Source organism: Vanessa atalanta, chromosome 23, assembly GCF_905147765.1.
Source record: "Vanessa atalanta chromosome 23, ilVanAtal1.2, whole genome shotgun sequence".
Lineage (NCBI taxonomy): Eukaryota > Metazoa > Arthropoda > Insecta > Lepidoptera > Nymphalidae > Vanessa > Vanessa atalanta.
Window position 1 is genome coordinate 36,668 of NC_061893.1, and position 27,454 is coordinate 64,121.

Here is a 27,454-nt window from a genome sequence, read left to right on the forward strand (position 1 = left end):
TAATGTTATTGTCCAACTGTTTATTCCTTTTATCTCACATTTTAAATAAACAATCACTTGGTGCGTGTCCTGTACAATTACGTAACTCTTAAAACTATAAATTTTAATTTCGTACTCATCTATACAACTCATAAACATAACAAATACAAATAAAAGCAATGTACACAAACAGTAAACAAATAACTCCGCCGCCCGGCGAGCGCCCGACTGCGGTGACGTCACGCCGCTCGGCGCCCGCCTCGCGACGTCTCCGACGGGCACCGACGAAACGGCGCCAGCGCGACTGTGTCGGCGATGAGCGACCGCAGTAATGCCCGACGATTCGATCTCCCGTTGGATGTTTTAAAAATATATATATTTAAATATAAAAATAACCAATTTATTAAGAAACAACTCATAATTTTTATCTTTATAAATAAAAATGTACTCGTAATTATGGACGACGAGGTCCTCGATAATATTTTAGGTACCGATTTGTACGTGTGAAATACGCGTGCGAAGTTCTGACTCCCACTGCGTGCTCGGTCTACGACCGGACTGAAACCATCACCGTTTAAAATATATCTACATCGACAACTCTCTCCGACGAGCTCCGCGGGGGAGACAGAGTTAGATCACAGCCTTGAGGTGAGTGAGAAGCCGAGGTGTCGATGTCGGGGTCGCAGTGCCCCATTGGGGGGACCCCGCGGAGCCGAGTTACACTCGAACGGTATTGATGGGACTTCCTACACTAACAAATTTGGACTTGCAATGAAACGGACGTCGCGTCGGTAAAGAGACGTTCCCGCGGGCGGAGAGCGGAGCGCACGTGGGTGCGAACCGGAAATTATACGAGGCCGGAGGGGCGACTATGGGCTACTATTATTAGTTCGGTTCGGTTACGGGCACTTTTATTTGAGTAAGATTTGTTCAAATTAAAATTAATGTCTTATAGGCACCCCCTCGTCACGTACCTCCCCTACCCCGCCGCCGGTCCCCGCGACAGAGCTGCGTCTTTGAGACGCGCAGTTTATAGTGGCCGTCCACTCTATGTACAATTTGACTAAACACTACGTCTCATTCGATTATAACGAATTATTTGGAGCAATTTCGATTTTGCGCGGATGTTTGGCGACTATTTTTTGTTCTCTTAAAATACATACAATTTAATGTGATTTCTGACGCAAATGTCAGAGGCATGGACTACATGTATATGTGGAAATGTTTCAATGTACAGCTTCGGTAACATGTAGTCGCTGCAGTTAACTAAACAATAATTCAATAAAAAATATCGGGCAAGCCCTTAACACTATTATCAACACTTAGACGATGATTACCATAATTTAACCACAAACATCACAGCTCTCTCGCTCCGTCGCGCACGCACACACACATACATACATACATACACGCACACACGCAAACTGCCATTCAGATACGCTCGCACACAAACGCGAGACACGTACACGCACTATATTTTACACGTAACTCACTGACTCAGGATTGTCATTAATTTGGTCTTGACGCGGAACCCACAAGCAATGACACATCTGTCGTTAGTATAGTAATATTGTTTAAAATGGGACGACGTTAATATCTGTCGACTGCAATATAACGTGCAGACAACGGTTACTTCAATCGATAGAAAACTATTTCTATTCTGTAACTCGTGATAACCTCTCGATTCGCTAATTATAAAATGTTTAAACACATTAATAAATAGAAGCGGTTCCGCCGCGATCGCGATCGACGACCGCGGCCGACGCACGCGAGGCACGCGCGTCGTCGATATTTAATTTACGAATATTTTTGCGTACTTTTCTCCTTTTTCGTGTAAATATATTTTTATTTTTGATTTCGTTCGGTCGAAAAACATTCACCCGCTCGCGCCCGCATCGAACGCGCCGCCGCGACGCGCTCGCTCGCTCGAGACAAATCTACATCACATTCAAAGTATAAAATACACAGTGCTCAATTCAAAAATAACATCTTCAGTATCAGTCGGGTGCGGGTGCAGCGGCGGCTCGGAGGCGGCGGCGGCGGCGCCTACGAGCGCGTGAGCGAGGGCGCGGCGGGCACGTCGGCGGCGGCGAGGCGCAGCGCGGCGGCGGCCAGCGGCGCGCCCGGGGCCGGCCCGCCCTCCTCCGTCAGCCCGAACTGAAACACGCGCGCGGTGAGCGGGGTCGCGGGATCGCGGGGCCTCAGGCGGAGCTCGCGCGGGGACGCACCGTGGTGATGGCGTGCTTCAGCGACTCGTAGGTGAGCCAGCAGATGGCGGCGGCCGGCATCTGGTACAGCACGCGCGCGTGCACGCCGCGGAAGAAGGCGAGCGGCCCGCCGGCGCGCAGCACGAGCGCGGCGGCGGCGGCCAGCCCGTCGGCGCCGGCCGCCTCCTGCGTGTTGAGCACGGTCTTGCACACGTCGAGCGGCGTGGTGGCGGCGGCGGCCAGCGCGCCCGCGCACGCGCCCGCCAGCAGGTGCGCGCGCGGCTCGTACGTGCGCCGCGGGTTGAGGCGCGACTGGCACCACTCGTACGTCACGAAGTGCAGCGCCTGTGGGCGCGGGGCTTACGTTACTCGCTGTGTGCTCATATCGGGGTGAATTGTTTGTCTATGAGAGAAATGTGTATCGATGTATCTATACGGACGAGAGGACGATGCTCCCGGGACCGGTCGGTGTTACCTGGAATGGCACGTTCATGGCGACCTGCGTGCCGTAAGAGCGGTAGAAGGCGCGCAGGCCCTCGGCGCGGTACACGTGTCGCGCGCACTCCCACACGCCGCGGTACGGCGAGTTCAGCATCTGTAGCCGCTGCTTCACCACTGGAAGCACACATATTTCGGATCAAAACCTCGTCCTCCTCTAGCGATCTTGCCAATGTGGCTTGTAATTATGGTCGACGCCGTGTATTTATAAAACTGCGTGAAAAACTGTTGAGGAGACTTCCAGAGCCTGATGCCCACCCTTGTCGGGTCTGGTGACTGACCTTCAGTGCTAATGATAAATTTTAAACATCAAATGTTTATCGAAATACATATTCATATGGTCCTATGACGTCACCATCAGTTACTGCTTTTAAACACCACAAAAGTCAAAACTCGTGCAACAACGAGTTACGAAACTTTAATGCCACGTATATACTGCCGTAGCAAAGTGATGGAAGCTTCCCCGGCGACCCACTCACGAGTTCAACGTATAGCGTTTCAATGCCCCCTTGTTTAAATTTCTAATTTTTATTAATTTTACTTACATTACATTACTTTAATAACTCTTTATTCCCACTTTGAGCAAAGCAGACGTTAGTTATAAGACCATTATTGTATTAATAAATAATTGATAATTATTTTTTACGTTTTCTTTCGTCCTCCTGACCGCTGCAAACGTAATTAACGTGACCGAATATCCAATATTTTATCAGTTATCATAAAAATGTTTAGTAAGCGACACGGGCAATACAATTTTAAAGTCTGCGAAAACGACGATAAGACATTGTACAAATGTTTATTTTAATCTTAACATTTTTATCATTTAGACTTAAATAACACTTCTTTTTCATGTATTGCTGAAAATATTGATACAATCATTAAAAATTTTTATATTTCGCTACAAATAAATTCCTGCGCCGAGAAAGGACTTTAAGAGCTGCGCATCTCCGGGAGGACACGATCGATGACGTGTCCCGTCAGCGGAACTGGCGGAGCTCAGGGCGAGTACAGCGCTGTGTGCTCTGATTACGGTGAAATATTTCCTTGGCCAAATGATTTATTTTTCAGATCATATTATAACGTAAATATTGAGTTTTCTTTTGTTTATGAAATTATATTTAGATATCGAATAACGAATACATTCGATTTATTGAAATGAACTTCGTTTAATAAAAATTATTAAACGAAGTTTTTCGTTTGTCAACTTATAACCTCAAGACAGATGTCATATTTTTTTCGGCTACAGATAATTATAATGTTATGTTTTAATAGTTATTAAAATAAATAACATAATGATAATTCTTATCTATTCGTTATCCTAACTTAAAATTAGTGATTATCTCTGCCAACTTCGAGCGGCTACCGAGAATTTATATTTATAGCGCGCAGTCGAGGCAGAGTACTACATGTCTGTACATATTTGACAGAAGGTTGTATATAGTTGCCCCACATATTCTTCAGTGGCGCTCCATCGCTGAGAGGGCAGTAGTCTCGGCCGCTGGTGACGGAGTGTAACATAGAAGATACCTTACTCCTTAGAAACTTCTAGACTAACAATACGTTTAGCGCGACTTCAAATGGCTTGAATAGATTTATTAGACTTATGGGACTTTCCCTCTTTAGGAATCTACCGAGAGGTATTATAAAATGTCATTACTATTTCACAAAAAAAAATACGCATTAAAAGTTAATTTTCTTGTGACCATTATAGTGTTAAAATAAAGTAAGTTCGGTGGTCTTAGGCAATTTCCTCTAAAATAAGCGCTCTCTTAACACGAGAATTAATCTCAGATGTGGAGGCAGAGATCGTGCGTGTGAAGTGATTGTTCTATAACTCATCCGAGTGCGTGCTGATCGATGTCTGTACGAATGTGACAATGTTATTTGTGCAATACACTAAATAACTTGACACAATTGTCACAATTATATTATCTCTAAAATCCACATTTCACCTCTGAGATTTCAGCTCTGAGATATCTTATCAGAAAACTATTTAATGGTACACTTATGAGATTCGACGCGATGTTCAATTAATTCATTTACGAGGACGTGGGACTAGTTTAATGACTTTCAGATAGTGTTTTCAAAAGCCTAATAATAATATATAGTTATATTATAAAGTTAATTTTAATATTGACTCAACCTTAGCAACAGTGCAGTACATTCAGTCAAGTCCGTCGACTTGTGCATCTCTATATAAACTAATTATAGCTCCCCAGGAGACTATCGGGCGGACAATGTGTACGCCGCCCACGACGCGGATGTCTGCGGTTTCTGTCACAACGTGCCGGTGACGGCTATCTTCAAATGTTATACAAACATGCCACGTATGAATGAAATTAACGCGATTTAAGAGTAATATTTAATGTCCATACGTGGTTATTTATGTTAAAATACACAATCCAAATTTACATTTGGAACAATAACAACTACAGAAGACGAGCATAATTCATTTATAGTCGTAAAAGTGTGACGATATCCGCTTTATGGCAAGATATGGATCTCCACTTTGAGCGATCTCATGATTCCGGCTTGACGTACCCATCTGTACCAACCGCTGACCATCAATACACATCCGTAATATGTTGGAAATACCTGTTACCTCGAAATATTGACAAATTTTAGTATGAACTTTTCCAGGGCATTAAAACAAGACATAAAACGATAGAAATACTCATCGAGTACTATCTAGCACTCACACAGCTGACACACAAACAAACTCTTCCCCTTTAAGAGATTAGTATATGTACATTTATATATGACAAATAATATTATGACAAATAATAATAATAAAATTGAACAATTAATTGATCGCGATACTTAAAAAATAGAACAGTAGCAATGCGCCCGCTAATTAAGGAATCGCCAATATTCCTATTTACACCGACAACATGCCAAGGGGTCGGGATCGATCCTGCGATTTTTTACATCGCGGCCCGTAAACCATTGCGCTATTGACGCTTGGTACTCCCTGTCTAACAGGATAACGGTGATCAAACTATCAGTTCCCATGATATATCAAAGGAGCTTCGATTTGTTTATAGCAAGATGTAAATGTTGTCGTGCCGGTTTCCTCGAGACTTAACACTATCGTCGGTTGAGCAAACATTCAGTATTGTGACAATAAACACCGACTATTAGTAAACTTTATCTATCAGCTCCGGTTCGGTCGTTCGTCCTGTTGTGTATTCAGAACAACCGATTATAAACGAATGATATAAAATTATCTGATTTAAAGCGAATGAAATGGCCAGGTAGTGCTTGACCTAAGCGCAGGGACACCAGTTTATAAAATACAAATAACCGAAGTCAGCATATTTGAAAGTCAGCCATGAGTCATAGCTGTGCCAACTTTCCGCATCGCTTTTCTCTTTCTATAAGCGCGTCAATACATTCAGCCGGAGAATATCGTCGGGAAATTTTTATTTTCCTCGACTTATCGTTTGGCTGACACTGGTTTTCCGATCACCATTGAAGTTGGCACATGCGTGAAGGGTTTAACTCCCTACTAGATGGCGCTGCAATACATTTAGCTTTATACCATTCAATCGATCGCCATGGCAATTTGTATTTATACGTAGGACGGCGTTTGCTGGACTTGGCTTTCAACACGTAAAGCCTGTTCACCGACTTATTAAAGTCCAACTTGAATGTACTTCAACGATATCGCGGTCTATAAATAAGCACTAAACAGTCAAGTCATCACGTAGTCGGGCCGCGGCCTTGAACCACGGAGAGCTGCTCGCTATTTGTCATACAAGTGGTTAAACGTGAATGTACAATCGATAGCGGGATTTGAGACGCCGCCTTTATATTGTTGTCGTTTTTGATTTATAATATTGTCAATAAACAGCAACGCCGTCACGGTTTCGTGTCGTACTTGTCGAAGGTCCGCCGATAAATATTATCAATGTGTTTTCCTATTATATTCGCGGATACACTCAATATACATTGTTGAGGAGGGTCTGACTGCGTGCGTCGGTAGAGTGTCACGCCACTTTTATCCCCGTATTGGTCCAGCGCGGTGGCTGTATACTCACAATATACAGCCACCGCGCTGGACCAATATATAGGCTCGAAACCCCTTTAAGGACGACTCTGCCCGGTAGGACTTTTACTTTTCCCAAAATAAGCAAATCTGTTGGTAGTGAGTGTGTCTCGTCCTGCAGATAAGAAATTAAATTGAATGCAAGCCCGGTTAGCAAAACGGCCACGACTTCACAACGTCATTTCGATTAAGCCGCGAAATGGGTAAATATATATTATTCCATTCCAAAGATCCGCAGTCTCCGGTGCCGTCCGTCGGTGAGTGCGAGATAGCGCTGACAATTATCAGTTCGAGGCGAAGTAGGTGCTCACTAGTGATTACTTCTTATAAATATTCTTGGAAGAATTTCGTATCCGAGGAAAATGTGTCGCTTATCGGTATTCACTGAGCGCTACTTAATAATGTAAATAATATAATTACACGCTTCATAAAATACGTTATCGCGTCGTCGGAATATCTGCACGCGCCGACACTTAAACACGACACTATTCATCATTATATTTAAATAGTTATTCAGATCATTATTATATTTAAATAGTTATTTATTTTTTCATGTTCAGCTCTTAAACGATCGGCGCCACTGTTTTACATAGTTATTTACAGTCACTCGTTTTACCTGAGTATCTGCAATATCAACGTTCCTCTTAAAATGGAAATATCTTAGGTAAAAAAATCTCTATAAAACCAAAATGACCTCGATGAGGCGAGACGGCGAACAGTCGGACACGAAGATAAAAGAAACAACCGTCTGTAGATCACGGAGCCCCGAGCGCGGTCACTCCAGAGCGGCCGTGAAAAGAATTAATTAAGTAAATAAATTTAAAGACACTGAAAAAACAATATACGACGAGGACACGAGGGGTCACAGTCCATACACATGAGGTGGTACTGCGTGTGCTCGGCATTAGCAAGTTTTCATTTATTTTTTTGCAATAAATCAACTTATTTTATTCTGTTCGCACTGCGCCACAGCCATTGAATATCTAATTTCATCAACCTCCATACGTAATTAAAAGTATGAAAATCAGACGAGGAACTGAACGACGTCACCGATCGATAGTGCGCGGGCCGCGGGTGAGGCCAGGGTCATATTTACACAAGTAATTATGTCACACGGTAAGTAATTCATTGACTCCGCTGTTAACCCGCACCAGCGCGGCGGAGGTTTAACGCCGACACGTGTTGACGGTCAGTGGTTACGTAACGCGAGACGGGACCGGCAAGGCCGGGAACACTAGAGTTCATCCCGCGACATAATTTTAATTGGGGAGACTTGTAATCACTTTTACGGTATGATATGATGCGACCGCTACTGCGGTATCGAACCAGGCGATCCGCTCGTGAGGATTTTTAGTGAGTTTGTGTGAACGTTGCCTACCGTGCGTTAGCTACACTTAGCAATATAATTTCAATGACATCAACCACCGAGAGGGTCGTTAACGCAATTTACTGTGGAGCATGACGTAAAGAATACACAGATACATAGTAGAATAGCAAAACCCGAAAGGCAGCTGTCGTGGCGTATCGTGACACCGATTGCGCCCACCCTCACGGCGATCGGTCAAACGGTGTCGAAGTATGACCCGTATACTATATGTATGTATCGGTGCAGTCGTGACAGCGAGCGCCGACGCAGGACGGGCCTTAGTCGTGCTCCCATTTGTCGCTCCGTTATCTCGCACACTTGACGTTAAAATTGAACTAGTAAAATAATAAAAGTAAATAAGGTGGACATTTCCACCTTATTTACTTTTGTGTAGTGGCTTATTCCACCACGCTGCACCAATGCGGGTTGATGGATACACATGTGGCGAAATTTCGTTGAAAATAGACACATTCAGGTTTACCCCCATGTTTTTCTTCACCGTCGAGCACGAGATGAATTATAAACTCAAATTAAATTGGCGGAAAAGAGTAGCTACTGAGTTTCGAGTTGAGTAAAGAATAATTTGATTTAGATTCCAAACCGGTTGTGGCGTATATATATAGTTTACTTGCATATAATACATTCGATTCGATTTCAAAAGGCAATTCAAAAATGCTCGTAAGATCCCACTTGAATCATTTTTATTTCGTTATTCAACAATCACATTTATTTTTTATAAATATACAAATCGAGCTCGAATGTAACTTTATTATGGACGTCTGAGGAAAACATACGCTCGCGAGTGCAGAAGCACGGAAAGTCCTAACGCTAGCCATTGCAATTCTAATAAGTAGTATAAAGGAGCGATGACGCGCCGCTCGCAAATACACGTAGGACTTCCTCAGCGCCGCGCGCCGCAGGCGCAATAAACACGTACAACATTCATTTACGAGAAAAACCATAAACAGCCGGTGCGGAGAGAGAAGAGAGGATCGCGACTACATTAGCGGTCAGCCCGGTCGTAATCATTGCTTGCTGTGTCGGATCTAAGGGGAGCTCACTCATTTCTCACGCGGGAACACAAATGTTGCGTACCTCTATTTGTTTTAGATGTTTATTTTGTAGCAAAAGGTTGTTATTTGTTGGGTCTTCGCTCCCAAATAAAGCAGTCTTCGATCTTATTACCTGATATGCTGAGATATGTTTAGTACTGTGTTTATTACATTTAGCGGTACGCGTGCACGTTGCTCGGTAATGAGATGGCTCACGCGTATAAATCAATATAATTAGACGAAATTACACGTCGGTACGTGCTGATGCAGGAAACACTTTGTCAGAAGTGATCCGACGGAACGGCACGAATACGACAATTTAGATCTCCACGAAGTACTTAATAGCCGCCAATCATCTGCTCATTGCGACAATTTGTTCGCGAACCTTCCACTGCATCGTACTAACGAGGTTTTAGTGCGTTTTAATAAAAGTAACAGCGAAATAATTAACGGTGTACCGGCCTCGACACGAGATTCTCGGACGAGGACGGCGGGTCGGCGATGTGTTGCCTACGCCGTACGCGTGTGTACCATCGAACCTTACCTTCAGCGGGGTTTGAGACGGCGTCGTGCACCAGCGACGCCAGGCAGCCTGATAAACCTGTAACACGTATTATAACACATAAGTACAGCGACGTTTTTATTATCATTTATCTTAGCTATCTATTATAAAGTCAATAACAACATGTACCCCGATGTGAGTCGATGTATACAAAAGTATTAAGAATCAATTACTATCATAATTTTAGGTTCATTCCAGTGTACGATTTAAGAATACAATCGTATCACTAAATGAATTAAATAGTACTCAAAGAGATAACGCGCTGAGGCCCTCGGCCACCTCATCATCACGTCCGGCTCCGGACGAGTTCCACGACACACGCACACATGCACGCATTATATAACCGCGGTTCGTCAGCTGTTTCAAGGACGCGTGAGCTAATGCGGTCGATTTTGAACGACGCAAACTAATAATTAATTATTCAAGACATTCGAACGCATTTCTATTTAAAAGAACTGATACGATAAACATTTTATGTAGGTACATACTGTATATGTAATTATATATAAAAAAAAACAATATGATGAATTTAATAGCGTAATTTTCCTGTTATTGCCTTTTTATTGAAAGAACTGAGGGGAGATGACGATGCAGTTTTTAAATTATTCAAAACTATGACACACTCGTGCAACCAGATAATACTCCGGAAATGCTCCTCGATCGCCCACTTTAAGATAATCTCTTCAGGGAAGCAGTGCTCAAGAGTCCAGGGATATCTTACCAGGGGTCCTCCATGAATATCACTTTAAACGATCGGTGAGGAAATTCATTCAATTTAAAACAAAATAATATTTTAAGTGTACAATTAGTACCTGCGTAGTACGTACCGTGTGTGATGTGGTCGTGCCGATGCCTGGTGAGCTGCGAGAGCGTGTGCTTGCTCTGTTCGTAGGTGGCGAAGAAGCACGCGTGCGCCGGACCCGCGCCCATCACCACCGCGCCCATGCCGCGGATAGGCCTGAGCATACCAACTTATTAACAACTCTGTAATCCTTTTAAGAAGACGACGACACAACAGTCCATCGAGATTCTTTAATTCAGGTTAATATGTATTCATTAATAGGGCAACTTCGAGGTAAACTTTTTCAATTAGTTAATTAATTTCGAAGAATTCATAGCTTTGACCAAGCTCTAGCAGGCGTTATCGAATCCCATCCAATCCACCATCCAAGCAGATGCACCACCTGATAGTCTACTGCGTGAGATTGACTTTATAGAATTCTACCAAAAGTTTAAATTAATTAATTTCCAAAGTTAAAAATATATGTGGAATCTCATAACATAAACTGCCGAAAGCACAGATATAAAAGCAAAATGCGAGGATCAAAGAGCACGTTTGTCTAAAAACTCTTTCGCCAGTCCTTCACTTTATTCGTCATCGCCGTCTCTATCCGCGTTGCGCGCGCTCTTATCTCAGCTGCACTGTTAGCAGCGCGTAACACAATATGCGGTTCTGATATGCAAGTAAACAAAGCGGCCTCACTCTTCGAATAATCAACTAGCGGTGACGCAAACACGAATATCGATAACTTTCACTGACGCCTTGCCACGTTACTGTTATTGAGTACTTCAATGAAATTGAATAAATGGGACAAATTGAATAGTCGCGGAGAACGTATGGATATTAAAAAATCTCAACAAGTCCGTTAGAGATAAGCATTTTGAGTATAATGGTAACATTGCTATAATTTGATTGATTTAATTGGTTTTCATCAATAACACTCTCAAAACCGAGTATTTTTCGCTATTCTTTTCCTGTTTCTACATTATCGATTAACGTGAACACCTAATTGGCTGCTAATTGCTAAAAGCCACCTGATGTTATGAGGTGACATTGAAACTGTAAAAAAATGGTATTCACGGTTCATATCAACAAGCCTCATACGCCTTGGGAGAATTGCCGTATGGTGGTAAAATACATTAATATAAATGGGTGGTAAACAGACGGCTTGCACAGTGTCCTATCAACGAGTAATTGCTTTCTGCCAATTCACTTAAAAACTGGCAATCCGATTGGGACGTAACTTTCATATTGTATCAACATGTTATACATCCACATGTGAGAAGTGTGAGTATAACCGAGAAGCGATTCCATGAGGGTTAAGCTCCAACTGTGCTCGGTGGTGAAGGAAAATGTCGTTAGGAAACCTACATGCGTCAGAGTTATATCTGCAACATGTGTATCCATCAACCTCCATTTGATTAACGTACTAAATTAACTCTCATCGCCTAGCAATGAGACATTAACGGGTTAATTATTTTTTTTGAAAGTTATACGCTAGGTATATCAACCACCTCGTGGATCACGGAAACCCGTCTTTTATGAGTGAGTTAATAGCGAGTTGTCGGCGACATAAGATGGAGGCAAAGCCTCGACGACGGCGATTCGAGCGGCCCGCCCGGCAGTCGGCGGTACCAGGCACCGACTGGCACTTCCGATCATCAAATATCATTTCCGGTCGAACAATCCTTCCGCCTCCACATATGTTCTATCCGACATTACCAAACCATTTACTTATCTCATACACTACTATTACAAAAATAAATTATTTCAGTACATTTTCTTAAAAATTGCGTTAATTTTTTGATATAATGTTAGATATTAAGCAAAAACTGTCGTAGTATAATTGTATAGTTGCACGAATTACCCGTAAAGACGGTGAGTTAATTGCTATAGTACATGCCTCCCTATAGTCGAAGAAAAATAATATGATTGTAACTCTTTGGTAATGAGGACAGAAGAAAATATTTAAAGGGGAATCTCAAATCGACCTTAACTGCCTTTTAAGAACAATTTACAAAATAAAACAAATGATTACTACTATAAGAAAAATATGTTTTTCTTTCAGTGCGCTCCCAATGTTAATCATAAATTTTAAATTAAATGGTCATAGAAGTTTCTCGTTGTACTCGGTTGGCTCCCCGATCCGATAACAATATAAAACATTACGTGTATTTTAAATGTAGTTGTCATAGAATGACTATATTGGCACGATCTCTTAGATTCAGCATCACTTTCTGATTGAATTCCTTATTCGCAACGCTCGTGACTCTTGTACTCGTATATATTTCTTACATGCAATGTAGAAGTGTTACTAGGAAAAAATATTTACACACAACAATTTAAAAGTTTAAAGTATCGTGTCAAAGCCATGCTGAATAAATCATTATTTATGAATCGTTACCCAGACACTTACGACAGTTCTAACATGTCACTCGAACTCTACGAGTGGTTTAGAATCAGAATGTATTAATAATAATATGTAATTGTATTTAATTACCACGTGTTTGTAATTCGACTCTCGGGCATGAGTAACTACTGCGCTTCTTGAGAGTTTTTCGCTCGAGTCTACATTCCGAAACGTTTACTTTCGATTTAATTTAATATCAATGTCGATTCAAAGTTCTTTTAAAGGCAAATTTGAATAGAATTTATTTTGATAGGATTGAATTGAATTCGATGTGAACAAAACGCGCTGATAACAAATAGATTTCAATACCTAAAGGTTTCTTTGTTGTTTTGTCTGAGCTGCATCTTGATTGACAAATATATTTTAATGCGTCATGTTTTTATTTCCAGACCATACACGTATCGGCATTAGGTTACCCCTTTTACTTCGATTGCACAAATATAATCATTTTTACTACGTTAATATTGACATCATATAGAGCAGAAAGTCAAGAATGGAATCCGGGCTAGCAATACTAAGTTTGTATTTTTAATTCCGCTTATATTCGGCGTTCACCACCGAATATAAGTTGAATTAAGACGCGTATATTAGATGAAATTCTACCACATGTGACTACCGACTCGCTGTTGTGTAGGTTTGGGGGATATTACAAAAAGGTCAACGACTAACTTTGTCCTCATATCCAAAGGTCAGTCTCCCGAAGTGGCAACGGGCTCGTAGGGACCAAAATGGTCGGTAAGTAAGTCAATAGGTGACAGATAGTGCCGGTAGCTCTGCGCGCTTGTATAAATAGCGGCGCGTCGAGACTCGGGAGTTCGGGACTCGTGACCGGCCGTCGCACACGATGATACGATGTTGACATTTAATGACTAATATTTGCATTAGATTATGTTACCGATGTTCCCGAGACAAACTTACAGCAATCAAAATATTTTACTGAGTCTTAAGAGTAATTAAATCGGTAAATGTCAATTTTCGTATCAGCCTATTTGAAAATTAAATTAAATTAAAGAAAATATAGAAATTATGTTAATTTCGACACGCCTTTATTTAGCTTTCCTCGTGAATATTTATATGTCTATATAGTTAGCCGGTATACATATAAAGCTTTGATAATATAATTCAGATATCAATAATTAAGGAACTATCCGCTAATCTGATTTGGTGCATATTAGAAAAAAACTCATTTTTTAAATTGTACTAAAATAATATAAACATAAAAAAGGCTACTGTTGAGGACTTCTAACTGACTTAATGAAATTGAGATGAAATATTGGAGCTATACTGAACTACTTTCCTTTGTAAATTTTCCGTAATTTCGTTATCGGGTTTACAAATAGTGTGAATAAAAGCAAGCAAATAATAAAAGTTATTCCGGACATTTAATTATAAATTGTAAATGATAAGCGCTGGCGGCGCTGCGCTACACGAGAGCCTCGCTCGCATCGCCTGCAGCGCGAGCGCCGCGACGCAGCGATTAATTGACAACCCCCGCGATACTCGTATTCCTCCGAATAGCGGAAACGTGCATGGCGTTGCGTATAGCGAGCTATGATTGACGAAACTGTATTCTATGTGTCCATTCAATTAATTTCATAAATTCAGAAATTTCGATTCAACATACAAATAAATAGTTTAGCAAGTTAATCATCGTCTATCATCTTGACTTGTGACGCTGTGTTTTAAATAGCATACAAGGATTGCATACTGCTGGATTTTCTGCCACAACACGGGCCGTCTGTACGCTAATCATATACATATGTAGATGGGTAAACTTAACTCGCGATCCTTTGAGACCCCAAAAATCTCACGAGTGCACCCGGTCCAAAAATCTGTACAAGAGAGAAATCGCAAGAAACTATAGTTTTTATAAAAAACCACCAAGGTACCAAGGTTCTACATATAAACAATTCTCCGGTAAGTTTCATTCAGCGACTCTCAGCGTTCAGAAACGGCAAACGAATCTACAGTTCGCTATGAGGTCACTTAGTATAAACGTGCTCTATAATACCTCTACACGTGGCGGTCGTGTCGTTCGTCATCGACAAATTAAATATCGTTGCATTTTGTGGCCGTTTATAGCTTTTTAACAAATACACTTTGTTGCATTCAAAAGCGGCGTAGTTTCAGATAACGTAGATCGTCCGTATATAGACCCCACCTACATATGTAAATCATTCGACTGCCAAAATTTCTTTCTCGTCTTCCTTGTTTCAACATTTTTAAATTAGATGTAATAGAGGTTCTGTTGTCTTTTCGCTTCGATTTGCTTTGTTTTTTTGATTGTTCTGTTGGTACATTTTGTTTTGACGAGCGAGTTTCCTATTCGCTCTGATACAGTTACAATAAACTTTAGTCAAGTTAGTTCCTTGTGAGAGAAGGACGAGTGAACCAACGCCATGAGACTGCAATAATAACAGGCAATAGGGTCACAACAGTCGTGACCGACAAGGAAGAGCTAACAATTATATCGTAGAAAGTAAATTCAAAGTCGAATATTGAACAGATTGGCACAGAACCAAGGCGGTTACCATTAGGAGCTCTATTTACCCTTTTGCCAAATATATTTTTTTACAAAATCCGTCTATTACCAATAGCGTCAGCCCACAATCGAAGTCTTATCTTAGATGCGAAAAGCAGTCTGTACGTGGCAGGACGCCAACTATGTCACTTTAAAAATATTACAAAGATATACTATTCTCTCTAACATTGTTATAACTCTCTCTAACATATGTTTCTGTTAGGAGTATATTATTCAACTTAAGACATCATCTTTCATCAGTCCCAGCATCCATCGCTATTGTGTAATGAATTACACTATTATGGCTCGGTATCCAACAAGGCGTGTACGGCGGACAGGGGAACCGATCAGTGTACACTCTGTCTTCGTTTCTCTTCTCCACGTTTGGAGACATCATAACAAATGTAATAACATTTAAATAATTCAGGTACATTCAATAATAAATAATATCGTTATGTTCTTATCTCACAGTTGAAAGAAGTGTCCAAACACCGAGAGCTATTTAAACATGAGGTAAGAACGCGCTGTACTTGTGTAATGTTTGCGATCTCGACGTTATCAATATTACACATGCAAATACTGCGTGAGCTCCATGTTGCCAAATGTCGCTACTGTAAGTGCATAAGGTCGTATGTTAAAATCACGTTGTTGGTCTTGTATTAACAATTACGGTCCCGAGGTGTGCGTGTCTGTACACGCACCTGTGCACTGTCATATCTACCAGTAGTTTAAAGATCAACGAACAAAACCGGTCAGGGGGACATCAACATTACAAACAAACTTAATTCAGAATTAAAAACTGCACCAACTCGTATCCTAGTATAAAATTGATTTTATTTTTTTGAATTTATTATTTTAGAAGCGCATTAATTCCGTTTAAAATTATGTAGTTTGTTGTATATCCATTAAAAGGAAACAATCACTTTTAACATTTTATACTCACTGAAGTACACAATAATCATTGTCATTCAATCTGTTGCATAAAAAGTTGTTCGTCAAGCGGTGTGCTCGATTTTGTGTTTATTTTAAATGGGTAAGCGAAATGACAAATGGGCCTCACGTTGGTAAGTGGTCACCACCGCCCATTGACATCGGCACTAAGAAATAACCATCCCTTACAACGACAATGCGCCGTCAACCTTTCGAACCAAGATGTTATGTTCGTTGTCGCCTACAGTTACCCTAGTTCACTCACCCTCCCAACCGTAACATTGCAATACTAAGTATAAATGTTAATTTGCGGTAGAATACAAGATGAGCAGGACGTACCTAAGATGAACTGGCAGCCAGTCCACGCGGTAAAATTGATGAAAATATGTCCAATAATGATATTGCGGTGATATCTTATCGCTGTTTGTAAAACCCGATACAAATAGAGACGTCTGTAAACATCTCGGCGCCCGCACTCGACGCGTTGCTATCTGGGACGTCGCAATCGAACGCGACTCGTGATGTGTCAGCAGGCCCTTGCATCTCACGCTGACAGTTATTACTCGATATCGGCAGTGACGATACAACCACAAAAATCGCGACCGATAGCGCAGCGCCCAGAGCGCTCTCTATGTTATATGTATATTTATAACATTGTATCATAGATGCCTATAGCCCGCGCCTCCCGACACTGACGGCCACACGCACGCCCCAGGTGAGGAATGGCCTTCAAGCAGGGATGTTATGGAGCTCAGTAACCGTAACCGATAAAAAAAAATGTATTATAATTTTGTTTGTGCAGTGTTATACTTAATGAGATTAACCAATGATATCTAATGATATTCGCTACTTTTTACGTGGGATTCTTACCCACTAAAACCACGGTGATGGCCGTGCTCGGCACGGATCGGAAAGGCTGCGGGATCGTGTCAATATTAAGCACCCGCGGCCCAAACTACCAACTGCTGGGCTAAGGCAGGTCACCTCAAACGGAGAGGCCGCCGACTGACGTTTTTGCTCTGTGGAGCTTATTTCACGACGCTGCCCCATCAGAGATCGGTGGATTTTATTCTACGTAATACTATATATTATTAAACAGCATGAATTGACACAGATCATTATGATTAGTCATCCAACATAATAGCACGCGCATATAATGTGTTTGTTATGCGAATCGTGTGTATTGAAATAGTTTATAATAACATTTATAATTATAAAAAAGTCTAAATAGAAACTAAATCCAATTCACCTCAAAGAATTAAACTACAACACACACAATGATGATAAATGATGATAAATGGAATGTAAGTTGGTCGATAAGATTCATTGGTTTAGAAATTCGGCAATACCCGATATTATCTAATATAGGAAGGTGGCGTTATCGCCAGTGATTAGCGAATATCGCCGCCCAGTGACGACTCGGCGACTGGCGACTGGCGACTGGCGTGGCGCCCGAGAGCGCGATAACCTACTAAACCACTAACGCCAAGGACTAATATTGGCTAACTTTCGTTCAAGGTCGTGTCGATATTCCTACTTTATCAAATCGATGTAACATGCGCGTTACGCCTCGTCCTCATTGTACCGTCATTCGACTACACAAACACGCTACAACTAGAATACAATGCTATTTAAGCGTGGAATCACTGGCGAGTGCTGGCCGACTCTCGGACTAAAGTGGGCCCCTAACTATTACTTAATAAGATAGATATGTGGTCATTAACCGAACGCTTACACTTCTGATTCGAGATTGAAATACATCACTCACGATACTGGACAACTTTCATAAAAAACTGTAACACAAATCACTCATTTTTAGCGAAATAAACATTGAATAGTGTTTACATTCACACAGATTTGTGTCGCGGTCCCGGGAAGGTTCCGTGGGTTCGTAAAATACACACACCTGCGGCAATTTCATACAATAACGAAATAAATAAAATCAATTTATTTAATTTTAAATTGAACTAAAACGAGTGCTCGCAATATTTTCAGCAGACTAGTTAAGTCCTAAAGATTATAGCAACGTGTCAAACAAGCGAATAGAAGATTCGGAGAATATTTGATTACGGAACCCTACAGATTGCACATGAACGAAGACGGACGAAATGTTCCAATTGATTGGTTTTATGTAGAAACCGTACGACGCCGACGGTGCGGGCGTGCCGGCAAATCATTATCGACGAACGTTAGTTCGGTAAGACCAGAAAACAGAAATTTGATCTTTTTTTTTTTTATGTCAAAGGTGGCAAACGAGCAGGAGACTCACTTGATGGAAAGTGACTACCACCGCCCATGGATATCTGCAACACCGGGGGCTTGCAGATGCGTTGCCGGCCTTTCAGAAAAGAAAGGCCGGCAACTCTTTTCTTGAAGGTTCCCAAGTCGTATCGGTTCGGAAAAACCGCCAGCGAAAGCTGGTTCCACAGAGTGGTTGTGCGAGGCAGAAAATGCGTTAAAAATCGCGCTGCTGTGGATTTACGGACATTTAAGTGGTGCGGGTGAAATTTAGAATTTTGACGAGATGTCCGAAGGTGAAATTCAGCAGCCGGGATTAATCCGAACAATTCCTCGGAACTTTCCCCGTGATAAATTCTGTAGAAGATGCAGAGCGATCCAACATCTCTACGCAAAGCCAAAGGATCAAGCAGATCGGAAAGGGCTTGATCGTCGATAATTCGAGCCGCTCTACGTTGGATACGGTCAAATGGAAGGAGCTGGTACTGGGGGGCACCCGCCATAATAACTACCGAGTTCGACATATTCAGGCGAATTGTTCGCAATGAATTTCCACCAGCATCAATCCATTAAACTAATTACATTCTAGTTTTAGACTTATTTGTGACAATTGTGGCAATACTACCGAACCAACGTGGTGGTAGGGCTCTGTGCAAACCTCTCTGGATAGGTACCACCGACTCATCAGATATTCTACCGCAAAACAACTGTACTCAGTGTTGTTGTGTTCCGGTTTGAAGGGTGAGTGAGCCAGTGTAACTACAGGCACAAGGGACATAACATCTTGGTTCCCACGGTTTATGGCGCATTGGCGAAGTAAGGAATAGTTAATATTTCCAGTTAATATTGCCATTGTCTATGGGCGGTGGTGAGCACTCACCATCAGGTGGCCCATTTTCTCGTCCGCCATCCTAAGCCTAAATTATTCCGGCCGTCTGAGTGAATGGGATATACATGATATTTATATCAATCGTCTTCGTTATGAACACAATTTTATTTTCTTTTATTGTATGAAACTAGTATTTATAAGTCAGAAGTAAGACATGTGTATACGAACATAAATCAGTTGCAGTTTATCTTATCAAATTGTTTAATAAAAGCCCGCGATACGTGGATGTCATTTAACGGGCAAAAATCTGTTAACACAATGACGATTATATTTTTGAACATGACATTTATAACCTACAAATTTAGACTACAATAATTGTATCGACGTCTTAGACCTTTTCAAAATATAATCTTAGATAATAAAATAAAATTATGAGTTTATCATTATAATTAATTCTAAAAAGGATTGCCCTTTTTAGAATTAACTCACTCAGTGAAAAGGACTAATAACGACTATTCTTTTACCGATTGCTAGCTTGGGTTAGTGACACAAAGTTTACCCTTTTTTGTCATGAGGACGTCACTCGCAGAATTTAGCTAATATCCAACACTACTAAGTAATCAAAATATAAACTAAGATATACTAGATTTGAGTTCAATGATTAAGAAATATGGTTGAATAAACATGTAATCAATAATAACAATCGTAAATTGTCACGATGTGTCTAAAAGTAAGTTATTCGTATGAAGTGTGATTCCTTTGTAAAATAAAGTTCCTAGTGTAACACAGTGATGAATGATTACAGCATAATTGGGTTAGAAGCCCGCGCTCGTGGGTACGCAGTGCGTTTGGTAACAATGATATTTCGCCGGGTCACGTCGGGACGCGCCGCGCACTCACGTACTCCGATAACGATAACAGCTGATAGTGCACGGCACCTCCGAATTCTTACATTACTATTAGTACAGACCACCGCTCGACTAAAATTTCAGTGATATTTTTTTAATAATTTTTACATAAACGAAAAAAAAACTAAATATGTAAATTACAAAAACCAAATAAACCATATTATGATTAAGTTGTTTATTCGACGGGCTAATCCTATACCAAAATAGAATTCGTTTGTGTTCGTTGCTTCGATTTATTAAAAAGTACCGAAACTGGCCGTTGAGATAGGCTGGGACTGATAACGAATATCAGTTACGAAAATGGTAGAAAAAAGTACATTCTACGAAGTATAAAGCGAGCTGCCAACCGCCCTCGGAATATAGAAGAATATATGCTAAATTTTGAACGTAGGTACAATATTACCCAAGACTAAAATGAAATGGACGTATAGAAACTATAAAGAACTCATTGCGAAAAAAAAACCGGTCAAGTGCGTCTCGGACTCGAATCGTCACGAGTTTTGTCCGCCCACCGGTATTTAATTGTTTAAGTTCTAAAATTCCATTAAAATAAAAAATATACATTAGTACTTCCCATAAAGAGCCCTTTCATTTGTTAAACCAAACGATGCTGGTGTATCATATAATGTTTATTTTTAAATGATCATCAGAATCTGACTTGATATCGAGTTATTTTGTCCAGTTGATTCCGAAAAGAGAGACTCGCGAGGTATCGGATAATCTATTTTACCGTCTGATGTATGAAAGCGCTAAAATCACTCTCACGGGCGCTTAACTTCGTGTGATTTTTAAATATTTATCTATTAGTGTTTGAGCAACATCGAACTGGTTATATTAACGAGCACGCGAACACTTCAGCATTCATATTTATATCACAAGACTGCAGATTGTCAAGCCAACAGGAAAATCCTTAGCAAAGTTGGTGAGCGTCCGATCGCACGATACCGTGAATGGGTACTTTCGGCTGCATGCGTCGGCACGTGCTCGCCGCGCGCCTCTCGTGACCGAATTATAATTTATTAATTAACATATTGCATGATTATAGCTTTTAATGACAATTAAAATACCAAATAACTTGTGATCGTGGTTCGAATCCAAGGCACTTGTAAATACTAGATACAATACGCTTGACTTTACATAACTTTCTTGTATCAAACGTTTACGTAGCACAAAAAATATGGAATTATCGAAAATTATTAGGAAAACCACAAAATAAAGATTTAATGTTATGTTTTATTTTGTTTTGTTTCTATGCGAAGGAAAATATTAATGATATTGTCTCTCATGAATCTCGACACATTGTGGTATGTATCACGCGGGGAAAACCCCAAATCGATGAGTTCGATTACTGCACGAGCCGCGCCTCATTCTGCCTTGTGGCAGGAACTAGTAACTACAATGAGTATTACTCAGAGCCACAAGAGTATCATCTTAGTCTGGCTGCCGACAAATCTATGGATGATGAAGAACACATACGGTGCTTAAAAAACACAAAGAGATACCTGAGCAGCCCCTCACGCTGCACCATGTACCGGAAGGTCTCCGCGATGCTGCCGTTGTGTGCTGAGCGCAGCGACTGCATCCGCGTCTACGACAAACAACGATCATATTGGTTTCTATTTGCAACTATTTATTGAACAAAAAAGCGTCTACAATACAGCTCCCATAAAATGATAATTTTATGTTCAATCATTCACTAGTTCATTCGTTCGTCATATGTCGTACGAGAACGCGCACACAATCCTCGTTCGTTCAAGGGGTTTACCCATATAAAACCTATCAAAATAAAAAGGTCAATGTTAATTATATAAGACAACAAGCAGTCCTTGGGTCGCGGTCGCGGAAAGTAAAAACAATGTTACTGCGTTTGCAGCGCGACTCTTTTATTTTATTCGAAGGATTAGATGTTTGCGTCGAACGGTCGAAAAGAATTATACTTGGAACGGGTCTTTAAGGGAATGGATGAACTTGGAATGCAAACGCAGCGCCTTCTGCGAGTCCTTAGTGCGCCTCGACATTACGTCGTATGGTTTAGGCATGGTCTCCTGATGTCTAATAATTATCAAATTAGCATGTTTGCATAACATATCTAGTATAATGAATGACATTGAATATTCAAATGATAAAACGAACGACGGTAACAATTATGTTCTAACCCGCAATTAAGTGTGTTTTCAGCCGACCATCGCTTTTGGATAATTACAAGCTGGAGCGCACAACTCACGAGCTGCTCCATCATCCTAGTGTGTTGCATATAATTTTTTCAAATGACTTTACAACAGAAGCGATGAAAAAATTACAGCGCGTTCGGGAAACTCAAACAGACATAACAAACAATACGTTTTAATGACCTGTCTCGTACCGTCATGTGTATAATTTGGACATCGACTTCAACAAACACACGCGATCAACAAGAATGACATCTCGGGGCTCTATATAAACACGATACCACGAGCATTGTCGCATTCGTTACGAGACCCTCAGTAATTCATAATGAGAGCTTATTTGGGGCTGTGGTTATTATTTATATGCTCAGTAGTAAAGACGCTAGCGTTAGACGGCGAGATGGCCGAGCTTGCGAAAATGCTGCGCGACAACTGCGTAGAGGAGACCGGAGCGGACGTGGCTTTGATCGACAAGGTAAACGCGGGAGCGGACCTGATGGGTGACGCTAAGCTGAAGTGTTACATCAAATGCGTGATGGAGACCGCGGGCATGATGTCGGAGGGTGAGGTGGACGTCGAGGCCGTGGTGGCCGTGCTACCGGAGGAACTACAGAAGCACGCGGACAAGATGCGGGCCTGTGGCACTCAGAAGGGGTTGGATGACTGTGACACGGCTTTCCTAACTCAATCCTGCTGGCAGAAGGCTAGCAAGGCTGACTATATTCTTATATAGAATAGGTACTACATCACTCACTACTAACCACAAACCAAACAATACATTTTATCAAAAAAATAAATGTGTACTTTCGTAATGGGATACATGGCCCTTGTGTAATCTTGCACTTCATACATTGTAGCCAAAGGATAACTGTCTAAGCAAAGGAAGTATTTTATTGAAATATATGTTTTAATAATTTTATTAATAACCCCTTTCCCCACACAATAAAACCATTAATATAATAGTAATTGTTTTAATATGTTAAGTACATTGACCAATGTGTTAATATTCTATATAGAAATTATTTAAACCAACATTTATGTACCGTATGCACAATATATATTTTATAAAAAGTACCACATTAAAGTAAAGTTACAATGAATATACATTACCATGCGTAATGGCATTTTTCCACAAATAATTATTAAAATATCATCATAATGTTGTAATAGTTGGTTAAATATAATTCCATTCCAGTAAATATTGGTCTTTTTAAAATAACCCTCTATTAGGAAAGTAGATTCTCTTGAGAAGAACAAGCAAGAATCTATCATTACATAGGTATATTAATTAAATACAATCAAGCAAATATCATGCATGAAAATCAACTGTAAACAAACCCACACATTTTTACCTATATAATCTATCTTTTACATTAAATTTAAATTTATTAAATGGCAAAGTTAATATATGTTTGGAATTCTATGATGGAAGGATTTATTCAGTATTCAGACTATTATCATTCATTTAATCAGGAACTTGTTATTATAAACTTGCACTCTATAATTAAGATGGTGGAACAGAGCAACTACTAAGTCTGTTGCTGGTTCTTCTCGGTACAATCTACTTGCTGAACCAGTAGCTTACATTTAATTCAATACTGTAACATGACGATAGTATTTTGATTTGATTTGACATATAATTGGCACTAGAGCAAATATTTAAATATATATTTATTTACCAAATATCTATTTTTACATACACAATAATCAAATGTATAAGTGTATAAGAATCATTTGGTATTTTTGTAATGTCTAACTTATGTCAATAAATAAAAAAAAAATACTATTTATTATGTATTATTTTTAGATTAAAGATTAATTTTCACAGTTTTAAATTAACATGGTTATTTTTATTACTAACAGTATTTAAAACAGGATTTTCCATGTTTTTTATTTTTATTTAATGTAGTTTGATATTTCGACACCAAATAAAAATAAAAAACATGGTAAATATCCCGTTTTAAATACTGTTAGTAATTTTCATGGGTTGTGCAAGTTCAGCAAAGTAAGTACCTCTCTCAAATCAGTAAATCTCAATCGATGCCATGTTTTGGTAAGGTGTGCAAGTAACCTAGACCAATTATATTACATGTTAATAACAAGACAATAGATCCATAACAAAGCAATGGCTTATGTCAATAGGTATTGAGTGGAAGTGATCATTAGAAATTTAACAGAATAGTTGCCAATCTGTTTTTTGGTTAAATTAAAAAAAAATACTAGTGATGTAGAGGATTTTGCATATATGTTTTTGTTACTGTTTTAATTGATATAGTTATACAAGAAGTAGGTAACTCTTTGCAAGCCTTGTTTTAGAACAATATATTCAGTGATGGTGACCAAGTGAACAAGCATGTAATTAATTTGGTTTATAATTTAAACAAAAAGGTGCATAGAGCAGTAAATAGCAGTCATCACTGGTAATATGTACTGAACAATAAATTTCAATAAGTCCTTGTAATAATTATAAATTATTTTTAAGTGTAAAAGTTTCAATTTGTTTTATATTTGTAAAGATTATTTTAGTAAATGTTATCTCCAGTTGCTTATCAATTCAAGGTTATGATATAAAAAAGGCAATTTGCTAATAAATTGCATTACCATAATGCATTTTATTTTATTTTTAACGACATCGGCAAAATGCGAAAGCAAGGATTTGAATTAACAAAATGTGGAAAAGATAATTGTTTGGTTTGTTTTCGCAAATGACATTTGCATTTGACAGTTAAAAATTGAATCGTATTTTGTAATTTTAAATATTTAATATAATTACTAAAAACCTAATAATACGTTCTACAGTTCGAAATGTATTTGATGATAAAAAAAAAGTTTTCATTGCGACCCTTTTTTATCAATTATTATTCATTTCTTATGGCTGAACCTGATATTATATACACATGCTGTAACCTGAATTGTGTAATTAGATGTAGAAAGGTTTTTATATAACTGTAGACAGCTTGCATATCGGTGGCGTAATAAGACAGCCGACAAAACTATCATTCGAATGATTAGGTTAGGTTGTCAACGTCGTAGAGATCTGGCCCCTGACCACGGCGGCATGCCTTCGCAGGCAGCTCACTGAGCTTACCTTCACGGAATCCAGAGGGTACATTACGCAATGCTCCATCACCCCCGCTATGGCTCCGGCGGTCATGTGTGTGATGGAGCTTTGGGTCGGGAGGGTTTCATAGTCTTCAAAGTTCATAATACTCACAAAATACTAACACTTAATTCAAGATAATCACAATATGGATAATTTAGGATGTTTGGATTTTTACCAAAATATCAATGTCATTTTCACTACACTATTTTCGTCACAGTCATCCAAAATTTAGAACAGAACATACAATCAAAATTGATTTCGAACAGTGTGATGAGATTAGCACGCGCGATGGTCTGCTGTGGGTTACCATTTGCTAAAAATTTAACAACATTTGATTTAAATGATAGTGGATTGTTACCATACAAACTTCTGTGTTGCCTGATGTGAAAAAGGGTAAAATGATATAACATTAAAGAGATGTATAGTATATATATTGTCTTTTAAGTGTATACCATATTATATGAATATATGCTTATTATTTTAATAAATTAGACTGTATTATTTGATAAATCAAATATATACTTTTATTTCAACAGCTTACACGAATAAGAAAATGGCCATATTATCTTCTGGCGGAATATTACTAAATCGAAAAAAAACACCTGACCAAATTTAATTAATTCGGCATACACATAGTTTATAACCAGATTAGTTATTTTTATGACGGATGATATGGTTCAAAGTACTGTTATCAATAATTTATACTATGCTTTGTAGGCGCGAGCCAAGAAGGAGAAACTTTAAAAATAGGACAAATTATTAAAATTTATTTAGATGATTTAAGCAAAATAATGAAAATAAAAATAGACTACATCGAACATTTTTTTACGTTTTGTTTGTTTGTTTACGTTTAGGGGTCTCATGCCCAAAGTATACTATCTTAATAACAACTAACTTCTCCGTGCGTTCTCGACTGCTTAAAATTGCATTTCACTTCATATCAGTAATCTGAAGTACAGTTTCACGCAGACGAAGTCGCAGGCCTATTTAGATCCAGAGATAAATGGAAAGTATGTAAGTGATAAAAATCTCCCGTCATATGTAATCTTGCACTGTAATAGATTTGATATATATACATCATACATTCCTAATTGTTATTTTATTGATTAATTGTGATTATTTTGTATTTGTTAATTTATGATTTTATAACAATAATAATAATGTTTATTTCATCAATAACCAACAGAGTACAATAACATCGCAAAGGTTGACTTCTTCTTTTGAGTGCCATGAGCTCCCGTGCCAGAAGAAGTCGCTCTTCCTTAACACACTCATACTTTAATTCAAAGTTATAAGATGAAACACCAACATTTATTCTTTTGTTGTTTGCAATTTATTTTTGCTTTTGTTTACTTCATTATTTTGGCTTCGTATCATCTGAATTCATAGAGCACAGAGGTATATTAGAAAGTCTCAGTAAAGTTATAGTTAAATTAGCCCAGTCTACCAGGATGTTCCTCTCGATATCTTCTTTCATCGTTAAATTCAGAGAAAAATAACAATATTACGCGGACATAATTTCTAAAATTCAGTTGCGCCATGGGTTAATCTTTTGCTTTGCAGTCCAGCGGCTCTCCACACCAGACTATCGATTCTTCATTATAAATGAATATTAAATCGATATAAGTGAAAATTGTTTTTGTTACAAAAAAATTGTACACGAGCGGATCCCGCGGGTTCAGCTAGTTATATTATAAGTAAGAAGTAGTTACGAGTACTTACTTAAGTACCTAAATGATAAGATATTTGTTGGCAAGTGCTAACATTTTCCATTTCGATTAGTGAGTTTAAAAAAGTATAGCAGCTATCACTATCAGTTAATTGAATGCAACAACTAACGACTTCTATTATCAGCTT

General features: G+C 39.4%; 2 protein-coding genes across 2 annotated transcripts; one reads left to right on the forward strand and one right to left on the reverse strand.

Annotated features, from left to right (window-relative positions):
* LOC125073181 (mitoferrin) lies at positions 1-25,921 on the reverse strand. Its single transcript, XM_047683904.1, has 7 exons — positions 25,583-25,921; positions 21,832-21,917; positions 10,540-10,670; positions 9,695-9,751; positions 2,662-2,801; positions 2,208-2,531; positions 1-2,136 (listed from the first exon to the last, which is right to left on the reverse strand). The coding sequence occupies exons 1-7, from the start codon at positions 25,697-25,699 to the stop codon at positions 2,026-2,028; spliced, it is 966 nt and encodes a 321-aa protein (XP_047539860.1). The 5' UTR covers positions 25,700-25,921; the 3' UTR covers positions 1-2,025.
* Positions 22,771-23,585, forward strand: LOC125073182 (general odorant-binding protein 69a-like). The gene has a single exon (XM_047683905.1). The coding sequence runs from the start codon at positions 22,823-22,825 to the stop codon at positions 23,225-23,227; it is 405 nt and encodes a 134-aa protein (XP_047539861.1). The 5' UTR covers positions 22,771-22,822; the 3' UTR covers positions 23,228-23,585.
* Positions 25,922-27,454: the final 1,533 nt, after the last annotated feature.